The sequence below is a fragment of the Agelaius phoeniceus genome, chromosome 1 (assembly GCF_051311805.1).
Source record: "Agelaius phoeniceus isolate bAgePho1 chromosome 1, bAgePho1.hap1, whole genome shotgun sequence".
Classification (NCBI taxonomy): Eukaryota; Metazoa; Chordata; class Aves; order Passeriformes; family Icteridae; genus Agelaius; species Agelaius phoeniceus.
This window is the reverse complement of record NC_135265.1, coordinates 133542843-133562579: the sequence shown is the minus strand read 5'-3', so window position 1 is coordinate 133562579 and position 19737 is coordinate 133542843. Positions and strand designations below refer to the sequence as shown.

General features: G+C 42.9%; 1 protein-coding gene across 3 annotated transcripts; it reads left to right on the top strand.

The window, feature by feature from the left end:
• The first annotated feature begins 11665 nt into the window (after positions 1–11665).
• On the top strand, positions 11666–19362 carry PDP1 (pyruvate dehydrogenase phosphatase catalytic subunit 1). Of its 3 annotated transcripts, XM_077187920.1 has the most exons (3): positions 11666–11870; positions 12304–12338; positions 15410–19362. In XM_077187920.1, the coding sequence occupies exons 2-3, from the start codon at positions 12308–12310 to the stop codon at positions 17059–17061; spliced, it is 1683 nt and encodes a 560-aa protein (XP_077044035.1). In that variant the 5' UTR covers positions 11666–11870; positions 12304–12307; the 3' UTR covers positions 17062–19362. The 3 variants fall into 3 exon arrangements, with proteins under 3 accessions (XP_077044035.1, XP_054501479.1, XP_054501469.1); XM_054645504.2 differs by lacking the exon at positions 12304–12338 and having other exon boundaries at positions 11668–11870; XM_054645494.2 differs by lacking the exon at positions 11666–11870 and having other exon boundaries at positions 11913–12338.
• Positions 19363–19737: the final 375 nt, after the last annotated feature.

Genomic DNA, 19737 nt, shown 5'->3' with positions numbered 1-19737 from the left:
TCTGTGGGCAGAAGCAATTCACTGAACCAGCAGCATACAACGCAGGGGGAAAAAAAGAAAAACAAACAAAAAAAGAACAGTCATCCATTTCCAGCTTTGGAAGTTGTATTGCCCTGGCAAAGGGTCTGTGAGGCATGACAGCCGGCACAAGGAAGGGGGCTGGGCTGCAGGTGAGGATGCAATGTCGCTGCTGCCCCGCTCGGGCCCCTGAGCAGGGGGGGCGTCGCTTTCTCCGGTGGGCACTGGGCAGACCCAGATGTGCCAACTCTGGCGTACTCACCTGCAGGGCGGTACGACCCAGCTCCCAGTCTGCTTTGGAATGACTCAGGAGCCCGACAAAACGCCTGAATCATTGCCAATTATTCATGTGTCATTTTTTATGTGTTGGAAAGCAGCTCATGGAGACAAGTTGTTCTGACAGTAAGACATATCCTGTTGTTCCTCAGCTAGGGGAGAAGGCATTTGATTTTCAGAGGATATTACATTAAATCCTTGACAATTCCTGCTTACCAGCCACCATCCTGAGACCTATCCAAACCACACAGAAGTCAGTGTTAAGACCTGCCAGCTGCAGTCATGTCAGGACCTCTGTTTTTTGTCAAAATAAATGCCAACATAAAAACATTCTTTACATAGAATATATCCTACATAAAAGGAGACCATCAGTGTACCTGTTTACTTGGTAGTGTATATTTTTGCAATGAATTAAAATGCCAAACTGAATTTCAAGGACTAGGCTGAAGATAGCACAGAAGGCATGCAGGAAGTACCATGTTGCTCACTGGTTTTGGGGAAAACAAGACAATGGAAAATGTCCCTCATCTCACAGTTTCTCAAGCATTTTTAAATGAATGTGCAGGATCATTCACACTACAGGTAATTACAGAGATGGAAATGTGTCTGTCACTGTACCAGAGCAAGAGAGGCAAGGTAAGAAACCAGAATTACAATACAATAGTGCCAGTTTCTGAACTCAGCTGTAACTATGGCAATCTTCATTCACAGTATTTAAATGAGACTGTAGAATAATAGTGCACTTAGCAAGCTTGAATAAATCACTACCTCACCAGCTTACAAACATTTCAAAGACATTAACTTTTACCAAAAAAAAACTTTATAAGGAATTTGTATTTGAAGGAATCATTTGACATTGCTTCTTCATTGCCTGTTCATGTTGACTACAGAGTAGTCAACACTTTTCAGAGTAGCCAAGCATTAAGGGAGATACATTTCAAGAGGACAGGCAAAAAAAACCCCAACAAAATTAGGTACTAACATAAATTCTGATACAATGTCTTGTTACAGTGCAATTACTGTCAAAAGCTGGTACTGTCAGCAACAATATTTTACTTTTCCTGGGTTGCATAAAGTCAAAAGGGGACACTGGGCCGAGTTCTTCTCTCACTTATATGTGTGTTTTCCCCTCCCACCTTCACTGGCGTCAGCAGCCTCCGCTTGCTGCATTGTCACAGTTCCCAGTGCTCCCCATACGTAAGCTCAAATAAAGGAGTAGTGTGGAATTAACAGAAAACAAAACAAAACAGAAGAAATGGATCAATATAGCACATTTCCTCTCCACGTCCAGTTCCCCTGATGTTCTGGGCTGTCAGGGAGTGCTTCACTCACCAGCTGCTCCCTGGTATGTGGTACAAACCTGTTGTTCATTTCTGCTTCATGCAGCATTTTTCTCTATTCTTCTGGTACAGAAAGTAACTGACAGAAGATAAAGCAAAAGGATGAAAAAGAATAATTTTCAAACAAACCTTTCTTAATAGAGGTGTTTGGTTTGAGACAGCCAGTGAACAATTCTTTGCTTTCTATTTATTGATGTCCAAGAGAAGCCAGAGAATACTCGGGATGCTGTATTTATTTTAAGTTTCACTATACCGGTGCATCATGTAGAGCAACTGCACCATACTTGACAAACACTTAAGCTAATCCATGGCCACACAAGTTTGGTCAGTGGTGCTTGGATGCAACAAGGCATTTCTAGTTCACAGGGATGCACACGTTTCTGGCAGGAGTCATCACTGAATCCCAACAGGGTCAGGGACATCTGGCTTCCCAATATCACACTACATCTGGTGATTTGGCCTTGGTAGCAAGACCAAGCATTGGCAGAATTATAATTGCTGCAGGCAAGAAATCATGAAAACATGACAGTCTGAGCTGTGAGTGCTGTAAAGATGGCCTTAAGGAATAACCATGGAAAATGGCACAGTGTGGGAAGAGACTCAGTTATGCTATAGTCCCTTTCCCCTTAAGCATTCTTTGAAATTTTTTTTTAAGAAAGACCAATCAGCAAAATAACATTTTTAAACTTTTCTTTACTGACATGATTGGAATGTTTGGCTGTGAGCCTGGCTGCAGTATGTGTTACAGGCTGAACACTGTGCAGCAGGTCCCATGGCTTTGAGCACAAGGCTGGGCACAGGGAGTGCACTTCTTGTGTACATGGGAGCCCTGATTTTGGCTGTCTGGAAACATTCCAGAGTTGTCAACGACGCAGATTTGCTAATCAAAACTCCACATGGCTGAAGGACACACACACACACTGACCTTTACTACAGCCCTGGGAATGCTGCAGCAGCCTGAAATGACTTTCTCGAGTTGCTCCCACTGTTTGAGTTCTTTGCAAGTACTGGCAGGGATACTGTGCCTCTGAACAAAGCACCTTTTAAATATGTACTTTTCAGAGAGAAGGGAGGAATTATCTCTGATTCAACAGGGCTTTCAGATACCCTTTCCAGATTACTGCAGTGGTTTCATTCAGTTATGCAGACTTCAAATTAAAAGTTAATGAAAACTAACACACTTCTTATTTCTCCTGAGGCACATTTGCTCTCCTATTCAGACAGCTGAGAAAAGTAAGTCAGAAGAAAACGCCTCCTTGTCTGACAAAGGGTGCAGGGATTCTGAGGACTGCTTGGCAGCAAATTCCTGCATCAACACCGTTGCTGTAATTTTGAATCAGTTGTGCTCATTTTCCAAGTGTGCTTTATAGCCACCTCCCACATGGCAACACATGAGCAAGTAAAGTATCATTAGCTCTGATGGGCACCCTTTGTCTTCCCAGGAAATGACTAAATGCTATCCTCAAAAAGCTGACCATTGGAGAGAAATTACAGACTCATGTTTGGCACCGAGTGTGGTGTTCGCAGCTGTACTGACTGCCTGCCAGGAGCTGTCTGCCTACAGAACATGCTGTCTTCCAGCTGCTCAACCCAAGATAGTCCAAGAGGTTAAGAGCAGAGTTAGAGAAGTGAACAGACTTTCTGTTTGCAATTTCTCTTGCTTGGTTTTATAGCTCTTTTCTGGGGAAAGTGAGCTTGTTTCCAGTCTTCACATGATGGCAGATTCAAGAAGTGCTTCCTGGATTAACCTAAGGCACTGCTTTTTGACTCAGGGCAAGGTGTCCATTATTAACATGCAAGAAAAAAACCCCACCCTGTGACTCATATTTTACCCACTGATATATGCAAATACAAACCAGAATTACTTGAATATGTGAAAATAACCGAGTTTTTTTTTTTTTTGCTAACATCTTTAAACCCTGACACTTCACAGACCCTGTCCTCCCTTATTCCAGCTCTTCTTTTAGCTGTTCCTAGCAATCACCTTGAGTCATGATGCTGGGTATAATGCAATAGACTCACATGTACAATTCCTGTATTTAAAAAGTTCTTGTTTTCTGAACACAGCAAAAAGCAAGCAAACAGCAAGAGCTCACCTGTGTTTACATTCAAGCCCTTTCCAGGAAGTCCTTTGCCCCAGTGTTCTCCTTCCTTTCAGTATCATGTCCCTGAACTGTTCACTGTGCTCTTTGAATTTCTAGCCTTTTTTTAAAAATAGGGTTTTTTCCCCTCTCCTACATGCACATATATGACTCCACAATTTCTGGGTTAACCACTTTTTGTTGGTATCATTTACCAGTACACTGCATTGCAAGCCTATATGGGGACATGCTATTACCTAATTTTGCAATATTGGTACAACATTTGGGGAGGTGGGTTGTACTGGTTTGGGTTTCAGTAATCAGAATTATTTAACTGCTTCCTCATGCCAAACCAATTTAATGTATTTTTTTCTCATCACATAGTTTTTTCTTAATATTTGCAACAAGAGTTGATGTGATCACAAGTTGATTACATTTTGGTGCATGAAAGGGAAGTAAATTACAATTGCATACATGAATTTTTCAAATGGCCAAAATGATGCTGGGATAGCTCTACGGGCTGATGGAGAGAACAAAAATCACTCCCAGGGTGTGGGTTCATATTCCCTCCTGCTCCCCTGGCCCACTGCAATGTCCTTCCCTGCTGCCACAGACTGCTGCTTGCCCTGCTCTGTGTGCTGAGCAGTTGGTGGAGTCATGCCCTGAACTGCTCTGTGAAATTATCCAAGTTGAAAAGTGCATTTGGGAGAGTTTAGACCACTTCCAGGTTAAAGTATGGTTGGATACACTTTTTATGGATGGTGATTTGGAGGTCCTCAGAGGGGACATGAATAGGAAGCAAGAAAGGTCTTTCTATAAATGATGGTACAGTTGGATGGCTTAAAACAGAGAGTAGACAGAGTGAACAGAAACACAGGGACCTGCCCTAGAGACTCCAGGGTTGTCTGGTCTTGTACTTTTAACCTGATGGCATCGGTATGACTGAGCCAGTTTACACAAGGGCTCAGTGACACATCACAACCCAGTTGTTCACTGGGTAGATCAAAGCCCTCTGTGCACTTTGAACATGAATCTTCCATCGGGATCAAATGGTAAGGGAGATTAATTGCTGTGAGCACCAAAAATGAATGAGTGTGAAGATTGTGCCTATGATGACAATATTTGTGAATGCATTTGTTTTCTAGTATTGAAAGTCAATATTTTATTCATTATCTCGTGGGAATGCATGATTATATCAGCAACACATTTTAAAGAAACAAAAATATTGTATGCTACAGCAGTTTGCTAAGGAAGCTGAAATAGTGAGTTAGGTGAATCAGTCCTTGATAACCCAAACTGTAATTTAAAACGCAAATGCCTTTCTGAGCTCATCTATTCTGAGCTGGATAGAGCCCAGCATGTTTCAGTTTTTAAATAACTCATTCCCATGACCTTTGCAATTCACTACCTTACACAACAGTGCAAAAAAGAGCCTCATACATATGACTCAGGCTGCCTTAGGGTTCCTGAAATTTAAGAAGGCAGCCTACATAACATGATCACAAGCAAAAGGAAAATAAAAGACAGCTTATATAACATCCAGACAAATTGAACAAACCTCTGCAGTTACACAAGGCTGCAGGCTGCAGAGATGCATCCAAAGTTCAAAGTAGTTTCAGAGAAACAGCCTGATGTAGCTGGTGTTTCGGTCCAGTGTTTAAAGTCAACACTAATAGAAAAAATAATCCTTCTTCTTAAAATACTACTCTAAAACACTTAGCTTGCAATCTGGACTTGTTCCAGGGCATTTGAAACACACTGAGTAAAATGATCATGGGGAAGGAATAAGGTGCCTGCACTGCTAACTTGTAAGCCCCAAAGGTTTACAGGAAACATGGGTCCTGAGCTCCTGAGAAGCAGCAGGGTGGCAGTCATCTTGTGCTTCCGGAATGTCCTCCCAGTGTTCCCAGATCTTCATGGAGGTTTCTCAGAGGCACAGCCCATCTGTGGGGGAACATGTGATCTTGCACCACCTCCCTGGCCTCTGCCACGGGGACATCATTGACCTGTGCAACTGAATATGCAGGTTATTCAGACTTGCAAGCCAAATCCAGCCCTGGGCTAGAATCCAGATTCAAGGAAAGCAGCCCAGTGCCAATGCAGGGCAAAGTTAGAATGGGGATGTCTAAATGACCTTATAAAAAATCACCCCAGAAAAGAAAGGCACCCCTAAAGCAGGCCTGCTGGAAATTATCACTGTCAGGCTTTCTCTTTTGATTAAAGCCTGGCACAGGACCACAGCTTTGCTCTGCTGGGATCTCTCAGAGGGAGCTGGCTGCCTCCAGTTCCTGAATACCATAAACAAAGCTCCAGATCCACTTTTAAGACACAGTGTTGCTCCTTCTCCTAGTTCCTATCTTACCATGTAACAGCCTAATGGCTAAAGCTTTTAACTATAAAAGGCTGGTATAATTGTCACCTTCATTCCACACTGCTTCTTTTTCCAGGGAGTCCTGTTACTGTCTGGCTGCAGGTCAGCTGAGGTGAGGGCAATGCTTTACCATGCAGTGAAGACTGGTCACTCACAGAGAAATCCACCGCTCCTTGGCTCAGAGGCAGCAAATGAGACTCTGTAACCTTCTTCTAGAGACACCTGCCTGTCTAGTCAGGGAAAGGAAGAGGTTAGAACAAATACATGTTTGGTTTGTTGTTAAAAATATACATGAAACATATAGTATAAAGCAAATGGTAAATATTTTTGTAGATAGGGTCACTTGAGATAATAAGTCTATTTATCAACTAAGGAAACCAGTAATCTAGCTCATCTTTTTTCTACAGAAAAAAACCAAAACCAAATGCTTATTTTTTGGTCAAATACAAACCTCAAAAGATACAAGGTCTTATTTTCCCAGCATTTAGGTAAGGCTAAACTGAGAAAGGCAAAGAGGAATGAGAAGGAGGTCACTTTGGTATTCTTTCTAAACTTCCTTGATACAAGTGGAAATATGACCTGATCTAACCCTGGGCCCCAAGACACCTAAGAGATTGGTTCAGAGCCTACTCTTGATTCTAAATTGAAATTTCTAATTGTATCTTCCATAACTACTTTGCACTTCAAAGTACCCCCTCATGCTAAGACAATAACACCAGTACTTCTAGTAGTTGGCATTGGTTGCTCTTCCTAATTGCTGGAGAAATTATTAGTCTTTACATTTGCATACAAAGATCTCAACTCAAGCCAGCTGTTTCTACAGACCAACCATTGGCTTCCATCTCCTGACTCCAGTGACCTCAAGTAAAGACAAAAGGCTGTATTCAATTACCAGCATCTGTGCAGTCTTTTATTTTAGGGCATTATATCTGTGTTGTGGTTTAAAATGAAGCCAGGATATTATTGTTCCAGCAGCATTAGGGAAACAATATTTTATCTATTGTAAAGTGTAAGCTATTCTCTGCATGGAAAAAGGCAAGCAGATTCCCCTCCCAATTTTAATCTCCACTATTTCCCCTGAAGTCTATTGAATCTTTTGCATGGCAGCCATTATAACTGCAAATGTAGTTACTTTTGAAAATGACTGTAACAAAGAAAGATGAAAAATGCATTTGATGAACTACAGATGGAAAATGGATCAGACCCTTCAGCAGCAAAGTAATCGCTGGACCAACTTCCTGATATCCTGAAACTACTTCCTCATAGTCAGACATTGATAACGTTCTAAGTATCATTCTTGAAGCTGGCCAAAAAACTATTTTTCTACAGAATTTCCTTCATTTCATCAAGCTGCCAGAATGCTGTACTCCCCAAACTGGACACCAGACTCTGAAAAACCAGCCCAGGTGAAGAGTGCAAACTAGTGCTTAACTACTACAAAATGAAAAAAATGCATTTAATTCTCTGCTAATGAGATGGGAATCAACATATAGGATGGTACAAAGAAGTCTGAGGGGCAAGAGGCAACAGATACAAGCTTAATATGGAAGATTCTAATTAACTAAAAGTTAAAAATCTTCAAAATGTAAGTGATGAAGTACGGGAACTGGGGCCCAGGCAGACTGGAGAAGCTCAGTCCTCAAAGATGTCCCAAACAGGACTGACCAAGTCCCAAACAACCTAAGCTAGCTTTGAAGGTGGCCCTGCTTTCAGCAGGTCTTGTCTGACCTCAATTACTCTCTGAGTCTGGGAAGCTGGATCTGAACTGCTGAATGAGTCAGACCCATTGCTTCATTTCAGAAAGGAATTAAGAGTGAAGATACAAAGGGCCTCCAGGGGAGACAAAATAAATTAACATATCCGCAAATCCCACAGCGAAAGCAAAACACCCACTGAAAGCAATTGTCTGTGATTCGCCATTGGACCTGCCTTTAGGAAGGGCAGGGGAGAGGTGAATCATGTGGCTCAGTGCTGCTGGCGTACTCTAAAGCTGATAGTCTTAAGTGTTCTTTAAAAATCACCTTTTTCAGGGCTCATTGTAAAACTTCAGAAACGTTCACTGTACCCAGGAGCCCAGCTGTGCTGGGGCAGGACAGATGCACCACCCACAGCAACCACTCCCTGAGAGGGCAGCAGAACATTTGCATGTGCAACCCAACTCTCCCTTTGAAGCAGACTGGAGAGCACAGGCCGCCGCTGTGTGCAGGTACTCCCTCTGCTCTGAGCTCTGCTAACACGTTTATTTTTGCCACATAATGCTCCTGATTTCCACTAAAAGTAAAAAATAAATTGCTGCTCTGTGGAACAGCATCCTTAGATTGCTGTCTTTGCTTCTCTAATGCTCTCAGGAAAGGGAAGAACACAGTTTAGTCCTGTCCAATCCTTCCTGTTTATTCCATACCTTGCATTTTTGTCTCCATTATTTTCTCCCTTGTTAGGCTTTTCTTTCTGCTCTCAAAACTTCTATGATTCTTCTGCCCTTTTTTCCTGCTCCAGGTCGGTATGGCAGCCTGCCAAGTGGAAGTGTTTGATCCGTGCACTCAGTTTTAAGACAGGTTTTATGAGCAACTGCCCTATTCAATGAGCACAGGAGCAACAGGGCATTTCTGTAACATTGTGTGCAAGGATATAATAAGAATGTTAAGGAGTCAAGGGATATAAAAACAGGTGAAATAATATCCTGTGCTCCTGAACTAGCTTTCAGTAAAAATGAGTCAATAAAAATGAATCAATAAAATATTTACACATCAGGCACAAGAACCTATTCAAACTAGAAGGTTATTGCAAACACTTGATTTCAAATGAAAATTGATTTTGATGATTTGTAATAGTTTCTCTGGAAATGGGTTTCCCTGGAAATGTGTGTTAGGGTAAGTACTGCAGCACTTTGGCTGCAGTGATAATGCATAGCTGCCTGTTGGTTCTGCAGTGCAGAATTAGCCACTGCTGGCAACAGGCACATAAGACAAGAACTGATGTCTCTTGTTACACTCTGTTGATAATCCTTTCATCCAGGGAAACAGGGAGACTTTGCATACCTTGAAATAGTTACAAGTAATTCCTTTTCCATCACTCTCTGGTGTAAAATGTTAAATGTGGAACAACATGTTTTTATTCATTAGAATATTTTTTATTCTTTAGATTCAGCAAAAACAGACTGTTGCTCAAAGTTGCACAAAAAGGTCTTGGCAGCAGCAAGATGAAGAGAAGGAAAATCTAACTCTCCAGTTAAACTGCAACATCCAACTTGTGGCAGCACACCAGCAAACTCACATAAGCTCAAGGAGCAAAATGTCAGCCAAATTTTAGCATTTTGTCTCTAATTGGTGGGATTTATATGTGGCTGCTAAGACCACAATCTTTTCTCACTCAGTATTTTAAAATTCAAATTTTGTCTCATGTTCGGATATATCAATAGGATGCTGTGAGGCAGGGAGCTACAAATTCCAAGAACAGCTCCAAAAGCAGCTCCTCTCCTGGCCTTAAATCAGGAAGAAAAGGATAATTAAATCAATAAACAGGGAGCTGTTTATCACTAACATTTCAATTTCACAGCAAATTACAGAGAATTGAACTAATGGGCCCAAGATGTTCTGAAGACAAGAGTGCTAAATGCTAACTATTTTGTGGATTTTTTTTTCTAGGTAGGCAACTCTAAACAGCAACATTCTCTGTGAAAGTCATACATGAAGCCACTCTACAAACTCCTCACTTAGAGGAATATTAGGTGATCGGTGGTGACTTCATCCCAGTCCATTTCTGTGTATCTGCTCCTAGAACGATGACTCAAATTCACCCAGGCAGAGGTCTGTCTTCCCACAGCCTTCTTCCTTCTGACAAGCTAAGAAGGTGGCTTGATAGTGCACCTTTACACAGTCTGTAAGAAAATCTCTAAACCTGGGGGCCTTGCAGCCACTCTTTTTAACCATATACTACCATTAAAAAGGAATGCAAATATTTTGTTTTCCATGCTGTTTAATGAAGTTTTCAATGTATAATGGTATCTGTCAGCCACCTTTTTTTTTTTACTTCTAAAATAAGCCTCAAAGAGAAGAATGTTTATCCAGAATGGCATACCATTCTGGCTAAACAAAGAAATGTCTCAAAAGTCACCCAGAACACCAATAAATAAAAATTCTAATACACTGTGTTTTCAACTACTTACCACTACTACTTGCATTTCTAAGGCTGGCTTCATTTTATCTTTCCAGCTGATTTTCACACAGAGGGTCACAGGGCAGTACTTTCCATACTCTTACATTTCAAGTAGAGCTCTTGAGTCTTCTGGGCACTAAGTGCAGATTTTCCTTTGTTTCTTCTCCTGGTTTTGGAACACAGCTGTACACATCCTACCAACTGAGTAAAGACTTAAGTATAGTCAAAAATCTATGTAAGACTTAAGTATAGGTAAAAATCTATGTTTTGCTACAGCTGCTGAGGGAATGCTAATTGCAACATCCCAAGGCTTGCTAACATCTCTTGCTAACAACATAGAGCAAAGTGGGCATCCCAGACACCCTGAAAAATAGTAAGGTGTGAGAGCACAGGCATCTGTAAACAGAGAGGTGATCAAAGAAATCAAAATACTGTCGAACTTATACACTTTCCATATTCAGAAATGTACATGAAGAATAAGTCTGGATCAGAGTACCTCAGAAGAACATGCAAAGTTGAGTGTTGCCCTAGACATGTGGAACAGGGACAGGACAGTAACTAAGAGAGGGGAGACAAAGGAGGGAGGGGAGACCACTGGTGCTGCACTGGCAGGAACGTGTCGCCCTTCTAGGGAAGGGCTGCTCCTTCTTCGTGGCCATTGGCCTCAAACCATTCCTTGCTGGTAGCGAGGGCAGCAATGTGGCGATGTCAGGCCAGGGAGGGCCCTGGTGTTCTTCATTGCACAGCAGCCTGCTCTGCCCCCAGGCATTCTGGAGAAAACAAAACATCACAGAGCAAATTAATTTAAAAAACAAACAACCCCCCTCCCCACAAAAAAACGAAGAACCAACAAAAGCAAAAAAAACCCAAACAAACAAACCCCCACAAAACCAAACATAAACCCCCATGTTTCAGTACAAGCTTCAGTGGTCTCTTGCAGAGTTAACGAGCAAGTCAAGTCGAACATTTCAAGGGGGAAGAATCTCAAAAAGCACCAGTCTTTTAAAGGAATTCAGAGTAAATGGCAATACACTCTACAAAACTTAGACATTTTCCCATATTGGGTCTCTGTAACAGTCAGAAGTTGTGTGACTGACTCCTGACCAAAGGAGTGTGCGGGGCTCTCTCAGGGCAGAGGGGTCCCTGGCTTAGGGGACAGACTGGAGCGGTCTCCGGCGGAGTTACCGTGCCTCGTACCAGTTAAAGGCACTCCACGAACTTTCCAGGGCAAACAGCCCCGGCCCCATTGCCCAAAGCGTTCCAAAGGCGCCCCGCGGGCTCTCCCAGCCCTCACGGACCCCTTGGGGGAGGGGACAGACACAGCGCGCGCGCCGCCGCCTTCGCGCCCGCACGCACCGGCCCCTCCTTCTGCCCCGCCCCCCGCGCGCTCCCTCAGCCTCCGCGTCACGTGCTCGCCTTGCCCTCCTCTGCAGCCAATGGGCGGCGCGCCGCGCGCCGCAGGGCCCTTTATAAAGGCGCGGCGGCCGCGGGCGTGAGGCGGCGGCTGTCGGGGGCTTTGGGGGTGGCGGGTGCGGTCGGGGAGGCGCGGTCCTATCCTTCCGCCCGCTTCCCTTCCCGTGCCGTACGGTCCTTCCGCCTGTCTCCCTGAGCCGCCCGGGAAAGGCCCAGGTCTGTGCCCGGGACGGGCGGAGGGAGGAGGAGGTGGTCGTGCCGGAGGCGGGCGGGCGGCTGGGGAGGGGCGGCCATGTCGAGGCCGCGCAGCGCCTGAGCGGGCAGCGGTATCCGCCGCGGCGGCGCGCAGCGAGAGCGGGCCCTGCCTGCCGCCCTGCCGGAAGGGAGAGCGGGGCCGGCGGGGCTCGGTGCCCGCGCGGGCGGCGGGTTCGGGCGGTCCCTGCGGAGCTGGCTCGGTCTCATCGCTGGGCGAGCGGCAGCAGCGGCGCCGTGCGCCCGCAGAAGGGCTGTGTGTGCTTGTCTCCTCTTGTCTGCCGTCCCACCTCCGTGCCGGAGCTCTACGTCCTCTCTAACAAACTCTCTGCCGTGCTTCTCCCCCCGCCCCCCGGGCTTCTGCTTTGTGGATGTTGGCGGCTTCATGTTGTGACAGGAGAATGTGTGTATGTCCTGGGCCCAGGCGGATCGGTATGTATCTCCCTTCGTGGAGCGACGGGCTCGGGGGTCGGATGGGACCCGGGGAAGGGGCTGCGAGGCTGGGCTGTGTCTGAGGGCTGAGGCCGGAGGGAAGGATTAACGGTGCTGCTTGTGTGGAATGCTTCTTATTCCTCCTCGCCACCTCCCTGTCTTCTCCAGCTGGCTCGTTCAGATCTGTCAGGTGTAGGAAAGGCACCTGAGTGTTTTTATCTGAAGCCGTAGGTGTCTTTGGCCACAGTGTTTTGGAGGAACCTGTCTGTGCAGTGTCAGTTAGCCCTAACAGTATGGCTATAACGAGCCTTTATTACAGAAAGGTGGAATATTTTCCTGTTTTTTTTTTTTTTTAGTGTAGTACTACAAAGCCCCTTAAGTCGACCATCTGACTCGTTATTGGTCGTATTGTATTCACAGCTTGAAAAATAGCGCTTGTACCCCACTCTGGGCTTGGAGAGGTATTTACACTGTATCGATTCTAATATCTTGACAAATCTTGATTGAACTGTACAATTTCTACTTCTTTTTCTTCACTGCCGTCTTTTGATCAACCATAATGATCTTGGGATCTTAATTATTCAAAGGGCAGCTGGAGTTATATATGGGGCAGCTGTGTTGTAGGGGTAAGTGGGAGAGACTTTAATTTCAGTTCATGTTTGGACACTTGGAATCAGGCATTTACTTAATCAACTTGGAATTATTGGAGCTGGGATGTGAAACAGACTGATCTCGTAAGCTGGCATAGATCTACTGTAAATGATATGAGCTGTGGAAAATGTGAGGCCAACTTCTTACTACTTCCTCGTGGATTTCATTTGATAAGCTAATGATTAAAAATCATGAGGATATCCTCTGGTGGCACTGCAGAAATGTTACAGCAGCAATACATTTGTATTTTTGCTTCATCATGAAGCAAAAAAACTGAGCAGTTGAGGCACCACTGTGGGTCAGCACTGAACATAAATGCTGAGCAGTCAGGACAGCTTGATCCAGGTGGAGTCTAATGGGAGACCAGTGCTGAAGCTGAGGTGCTGCTGTAGGCTGGGCACATCCACAGAACCTTAAACAAAATTGTTGCTTTTAAATGTCATGTGAAGAAATGTACAAAACTGTTACCAAAATAGCTCCTATATAATTAGAAGGCAGTGAATAGAATTTAAAATCTATATTTGGAGTTACAGTCTCCTGCTGTCATGCTGTGTGCATGTGAAGCCTGGACTAGAGAAGCAAATGGCTACCATAAATTCAGTATGCATCTGGAAGCTTCAGCCAATTCACTGTTCCCGGGCATCTGGACTACAGCCCAGGCTCTTCCTGGTACCTGCACAATGGAAAACTTCAATCTTCAGCTGTCAGTGGGGGACTTGGGAGAGTTTTTATCAATGTACAGCAGTCACTTGTTAGTACTGGGGAGTTAGTGGAGTGACAGGAACATGAATTCTACTCTGCTTTCAGCACTTAGATGTCATGTAACACAGAAATGGGCTCTACTCTGGTTTACTTAAAAAGAGCAAACAAGGAAGGGAAAATATGGCTTACTTCTCTTTCTTGAAACAAGGAGAATGGGGTGAAGCTTTGTATGTTTCCAGATGCTTCTCAGCTGGCCCAGGTGATCAGAATCACAGCTGAAGCTATGGAAAGCTAATAGAAATTGCAAAATGCAATTTCTCCTATTTGCATGATCCTTTAGACTGAGTATTGGGGCTTGTTGCATATTTTATTGGGGTTGAGTCTCCTCTGAAGTACTGATATGCCTGCTTGGCTAAAAAAAATCCATTTACTGACTGAAGCACCTTGCATAACACAGCAAAATCCATTTCTTCAGTAAAACAATTTGACATCTAGCAGTGCTGATAGATTAGGGCTTATGACTGCAGTAAGCCTTCTAATGGCTACTTCTGAGAAAAAGCTTTTGCGATTAAACTTGATCATAAAAGAGACAATTGCATTTGCCTTAAATGTGTGTACTTCACACAAGGCAGGGTTAAACTCCACCTCTTCTCTGGAGTTGTCTCTCAAGTATTACATTGTAAAAGACTTCCTGATAATGAGGCACAGTGAATAAGGCTTTTGAGAGGCACTCTCACTAATGTTGTGATTTGGTATGTAAATGGAGACAAGAAAGAGTGTGCCAGCATACTCTTCAGGGAAGTGAAAAGTATGAAAAGCTTTTATATGTGGCAAGTAGCAGTAGAATATTTTTTCAGATACTAGTGGTTTATCTTAACCCTAAACTAGCTTTAGAGTATTGTGCAAGGTTCTGTTCTAGTCAAGGAAGCAAACAATTTGAATATAGGCCTTCAATTGAGTAGCCTTTCAAGGTGTTTTATAATCCTAAAATGTACTGGGATGGAATAGCTGTTGGAAAGCTGTATTTCTTTTTTACCTCTCCTACTCAACATCTGAAGCTAGAAAATTGCTGCATAGGTTGCTGTGGCTGTTTTACATACGTAACACAAGTTTGAAGCTTTACATGTGAAAGGGGGAAATGAAACAAAACCCTCTATGGACGTCTGATTGTATAAAGAATATCAGTTCTATCACCTACTTCTTGCTTCTGCTGTCTAAGCAGTCTTCACTGTATGTCATCTCAGAGTTGTTTCTTAAGTCTCCCTGGTAGATGCTTTCTCTTCTTCAGTGTTACAGGAAGAGTTTCCTTCCTTGTGTGCCACATCTGTCTCCGTCAACTATGAAATCACCAGGAAAGCAGATGACTGTAAAATCCTGTGACAATTCTGTAGAGTGCTCCATCCTAACTCTTGTGCTAACTTGCTTGAAGGTTCATTGACTGTCTGGGTGATGCTTTCACTTCCTGCCTGCTATCCAAGTGGATAGAATAAAGAGCTAAAATACCTGTGCTGAAGTATGGTTTAGCTTTTTTGTTACAGCCCAATGTAGTGTCTATAAATGAGCACCTCGCAATGCCTCTCTTTGTCAAGTCCTTTGAAGCTATGAACTCCATATAATAAGCAACTTGGTTAGGAACTGTAAACATCTTAACACGGAATTCTGGGGAGAGAAAATCTCTTAGCTGTCGTGCTAAGCATAGTTGTTCTCTTGTCTTTCAGCAATTCCAGTCCGGAGCTCCAGGCTGCCATTGTTGTCTGATGCCATGCCAGCACCAGCTCATCTGTTCCCATTGATTCGTAACTGTGAGATTAGCAGAATAGGCAGTACTGCGTGTTACTGCCACCATAAACATCTGTGTTGTTTGTCATCTCACTTTGCTCACAGTCACTTCAGATATGCACCACAGAAGAAATTTGCAGCACTTTACAGGCCAAAGGAGCACTTTAATCACTTTATTCACGCAAGGGATTATGCTTCTACGCCGCAGAGGTTTTACCTCACCCCTCCACAGGTCAACAGCATCCTGAAGGCAAATGAATACAGTTTCAAAGTCCCAGAATTTGATGGTAAAAATGTAAGTTCTATTCTTGGCTTCGACAGCAACCAGTTGCCTGCTAATGCTCCGATAGAGGACCGGAGGAGTGCTGCCACTTGTTTACAGACAAGAGGGATGCTTCTGGGTGTGTTTGATGGCCATGCAGGCTGTGCTTGTGCTCAAGCTGTCAGTGAAAGACTGTTTTACTACATTGCTGTCTCTTTGTTACCTCATGAAACTTTACTTGAAATAGAAAATGCTGTGGAGAGTGGCAGAGCTCTGTTGCCCATTTTACAGTGGCACAAGCATCCCAACGATTATTTTAGCAAAGAGGCTTCCAAGCTTTACTTCAACAGTCTAAGAACTTACTGGCAGGAGCTGATTGATCTCAACAGTGGAGAGACTACTGATGTGAGAGAAGCTTTAATTAATGCCTTTAAGAGGCTTGATAATGATATTTCTTTGGAAGCTCAAGTAGGAGATCCTAATTCTTTTCTCAACTACCTAGTACTGCGAGTAGCATTTTCTGGCTCTACTGCCTGTGTAGCCCATGTGGATGGTGTCGACTTGCACGTTGCTAACACAGGTGACAGCAGAGCCATGCTCGGCGTTCAGGAGGAAGATGGATCTTGGTCTGCAGTTAATTTGTCCTATGACCACAATGCACAAAATGAACATGAAGTGGAACGTGTGAAAATGGAGCATCCAAAGTCTGAAGAGAAAAGTCTTGTGAAACAAGATCGTCTCTTGGGTCTCTTGATGCCTTTCAGAGCTTTTGGTGATGTGAAGTTTAAATGGAGTATTGAACTGCAGAAGAGAGTAGTGGAATCAGGCCCAGATCAGCTGAATGACAATGAATATACAAAGTTTATTCCTCCAAACTATTACACTCCCCCTTACCTCACAGCTGAACCAGAAGTCATACATCACAAGTTACGGCCACAGGATAAATTCCTGGTTTTGGCTACAGATGGGCTGTGGGAGACAATGCACAGGCAAGATGTGGCTAGAATTGTGGGGGAGTACCTCACTGGTGTTCACCACCAACAGCCAATAGCTGTTGGTGGCTATAAGGTAACTTTGGGACAGATGCATGGTCTGTTAACAGAAAGGAGAGCAAGAATCTCTTCAGTATTTGAAGATCAGAATGCAGCAACTCACCTGATACGTCATGCAGTGGGTAACAATGAGTTTGGAACTGTGGATCATGAGCGACTGTCCAAGATGCTGAGTCTTCCAGAAGAGCTGGCTCGAATGTATAGAGATGACATTACAATTATTGTGGTTCAGTTCAATTCACATGTCATAGGCGCATATCAAAATGAGGAATTGTGAATTTAATGCAGTGAACTAGTTACTGAAGTTGTAACAAGGGCCAGTATGAGCAGCAAATTTAAAAAAATCCACCCAAAAATAAAATTTAAAAAAGCCTTTGGCAAACAATTTTCATTTGTTAGATTCAGCATATCTATTGTTCCTGCCTTTCCCCAGAGGTCTAAAAACATGGGAAGTGCTATTGACCCAATACAAAACTTGAAGAGGATGTCCTAGCTTGGGAAAAGAGTTTTTTATAACTTTGCACTATTGATTTCATGAATGCTGCTAAAACAATATCTTGAATTTGGCAAATTTGGATTAGGGAGGAAGTAGGATAAAGAATTAACTATCCAAGATGTGGCTGGTCAAGAAACAACTTGCTTATAAAATATCTACAAATATATACACTTAAGGAAACGATATGTAAAAAGTATTGTTGAATTTTTTTACAGGGCTAATTCTTGCAATGGTTATCTCTGAATATATTGTCTATTGTTTCTTCTAAGTAGAAGGTCACTTGAACCAAGTAAGTCTTCAGTGTAACAAAGTTGTCTCACTTTCATATGGACAATGTCATTCACGTAAGGATATTTGTCTAAGTGTTGACTTTCAAGGCAGGTCTAAGCCATAATCAATACCTGAGATTCTGCTACAGTTTAATCATATCTTATGCACGGTAATTTCTAAATTTCTTGTGCATTAATACTTGGCTGTGGTTTTCTGCACAACTTGTAGGGCAATAACACATTACAACATGCAGCAAGATAGCAGATAACTTCATGGAGGACTTCAGTTTTCAGTATGAAGAAACTTTCAGACTTTTTGAAAAGTCAGTATTCTTGGTTACAGCTGTGTTTGCTTTCCTAAAGGTCACGTCCTTCATGGACTCCACCTCTCCCTGGCATTGCTTAGCTGCTAAATAATTTTTCACCTGAAAAGATCAGGAAATCATTGCTAACCTCTTTGTAGCTTTGTAACTTGTACTCATTTTCATTTTGGGTATTTCAAAAGGTCACAACACATGTCCTTCACTTGAACTCATATGTGTAAGTTGGGTGAAAAACTACAAATTAAAAAAATTGGAGTATGGCTTGTAAATAGCATTTTAATTGGGAAGCTGACTGGCATGCATGTATATGTTCAGTGGCTATTTCTAGCAACTTCTTTTAGTTGTGTGTTTCTGGGCAGCTGGTGTATGCATGTTTCTACAGTCCAGAATAGTATTGCAGAGCATTCTCTGAAATGGCGCTGGCTTGGAATGGTTGAATTTGAACTTGAAGATTGGCCGTACTTGTGTGCCAAAATTGTTGGGCTTGTAATGGTAAAAGTAGAGACGGACAGCTAATTGGTCATCATTGCATCTATTTGAGGTATGTTGCATTGTGTACAGATTTATTTTAACTTGCCCTTAGGTTAAAACCTGAAATGCCTGCTGAAATACTAGTCCTTGATGACTGAGTGAACACATTTAACTTTTTTCCTGGGTTCTAGAGAACAGTGATAGGTCAGCTTATTTCACTTTACCAAGGTGTTTCGGTTAAAATACCTCCCTAGCCCTCATCATAGCTAGTTAAATCAACACTTAACTGAAATATGCTAGGTTTCTCAAGTGGCATTTTTTACTAAATATGTCTTGCCAATTAATGCTACTGTCCATAGGGTGCACTTAGTTTGAACAATGAAGCTGTGCTGTAGTAAACATTGGCTCCTCAAACTCACAAATGCTCTGTGTACTCAGTGGCCTGCAGCTTCACTATGTCTCTACCTAACCTTAACTGTCAGCATCGATGTTGCTGTAAGGTTAATGATGCCTAAGTTCACATTCAAGATGTACACAACCCTTCTTTATTTGAAGGGAAAAGGGAAACTAAAATGCTTAGACAAGTACTGGCAGTTGACATTGCTTCTGTATGTTGTGTTTTGGTGACTGTGTCATTAACTAGGTCAATAGACTATGTTCTATCATTCAAATGCAGTATGTATCTCAGCTGTTGCAGTATTTAACTTTCTTACTTTTTTTACTGTTAAAGCTCTATTAACCTGCATTGATGTATTTAAACTACAATTGTTGATACAGATTTGGTACAAGTTATAGCTAGAAGAAATGCACATTGGTCCCGTGGATATAACTTTTGTTGAGGAGAAGCTGCTTTTTGTAGTAAAGATACTTAAGTATGGGGTCAGACAATATTTATGTATTGCTTGGAGACTTGCTCAGTATGTATGCAGTGAACAGGAGCAGCATAACTGCCTGCTGAACAGGTGATCTGAACAAACATCTTTTAACAGATTCCAATAAAATGATCAATTATGCAGAAATCCACGTGTATTGAGTTGATGTAGAATGTGATATCTGTTCTGCTAGGACTTTGTTCTTTTGTGTGATTCCTGTTACGAATACTCAGATGGCCAAGGAGAGAGAAGTATAAATGGAAACAGAATTGAGGTTCAGAGTGCTTCAGTGTCACTGTGAGCTCAATGCCAGCCTGCCTCAGGCATGTTGCTGCTGCCTCCCCCAGAGAGCAAAGCTCAGATCCTTCCATCAGAATCACTGTGTCTCGTTCCCAGCACCTCATGAGTACCTTCAGGGGGCAGTGCTGCTGAGGAAGCAGCTGCATTTTGGATTTTAAAGCTGGGTACTGTACTCTGTATCAAGCAATACAGCATTTCATAAACAGTCTAAAATATGTGCAG

Bases quoted from the DNA above. Each gene is read 5' to 3' on its own strand.
- PDP1 (XM_054645494.2), top strand. From the start codon at position 12,278: ATGTTGGCGGCTTCATGTTGTGACAGGAGAATGTGTGTATGTCCTGGG. The intron at 12,339-15,409 runs GTATGTATCTCC...CTTGTCTTTCAG, and splicing joins TCCTGGGCCCAGGCGGATCG to CAATTCCAGTCCGGAGCTCC.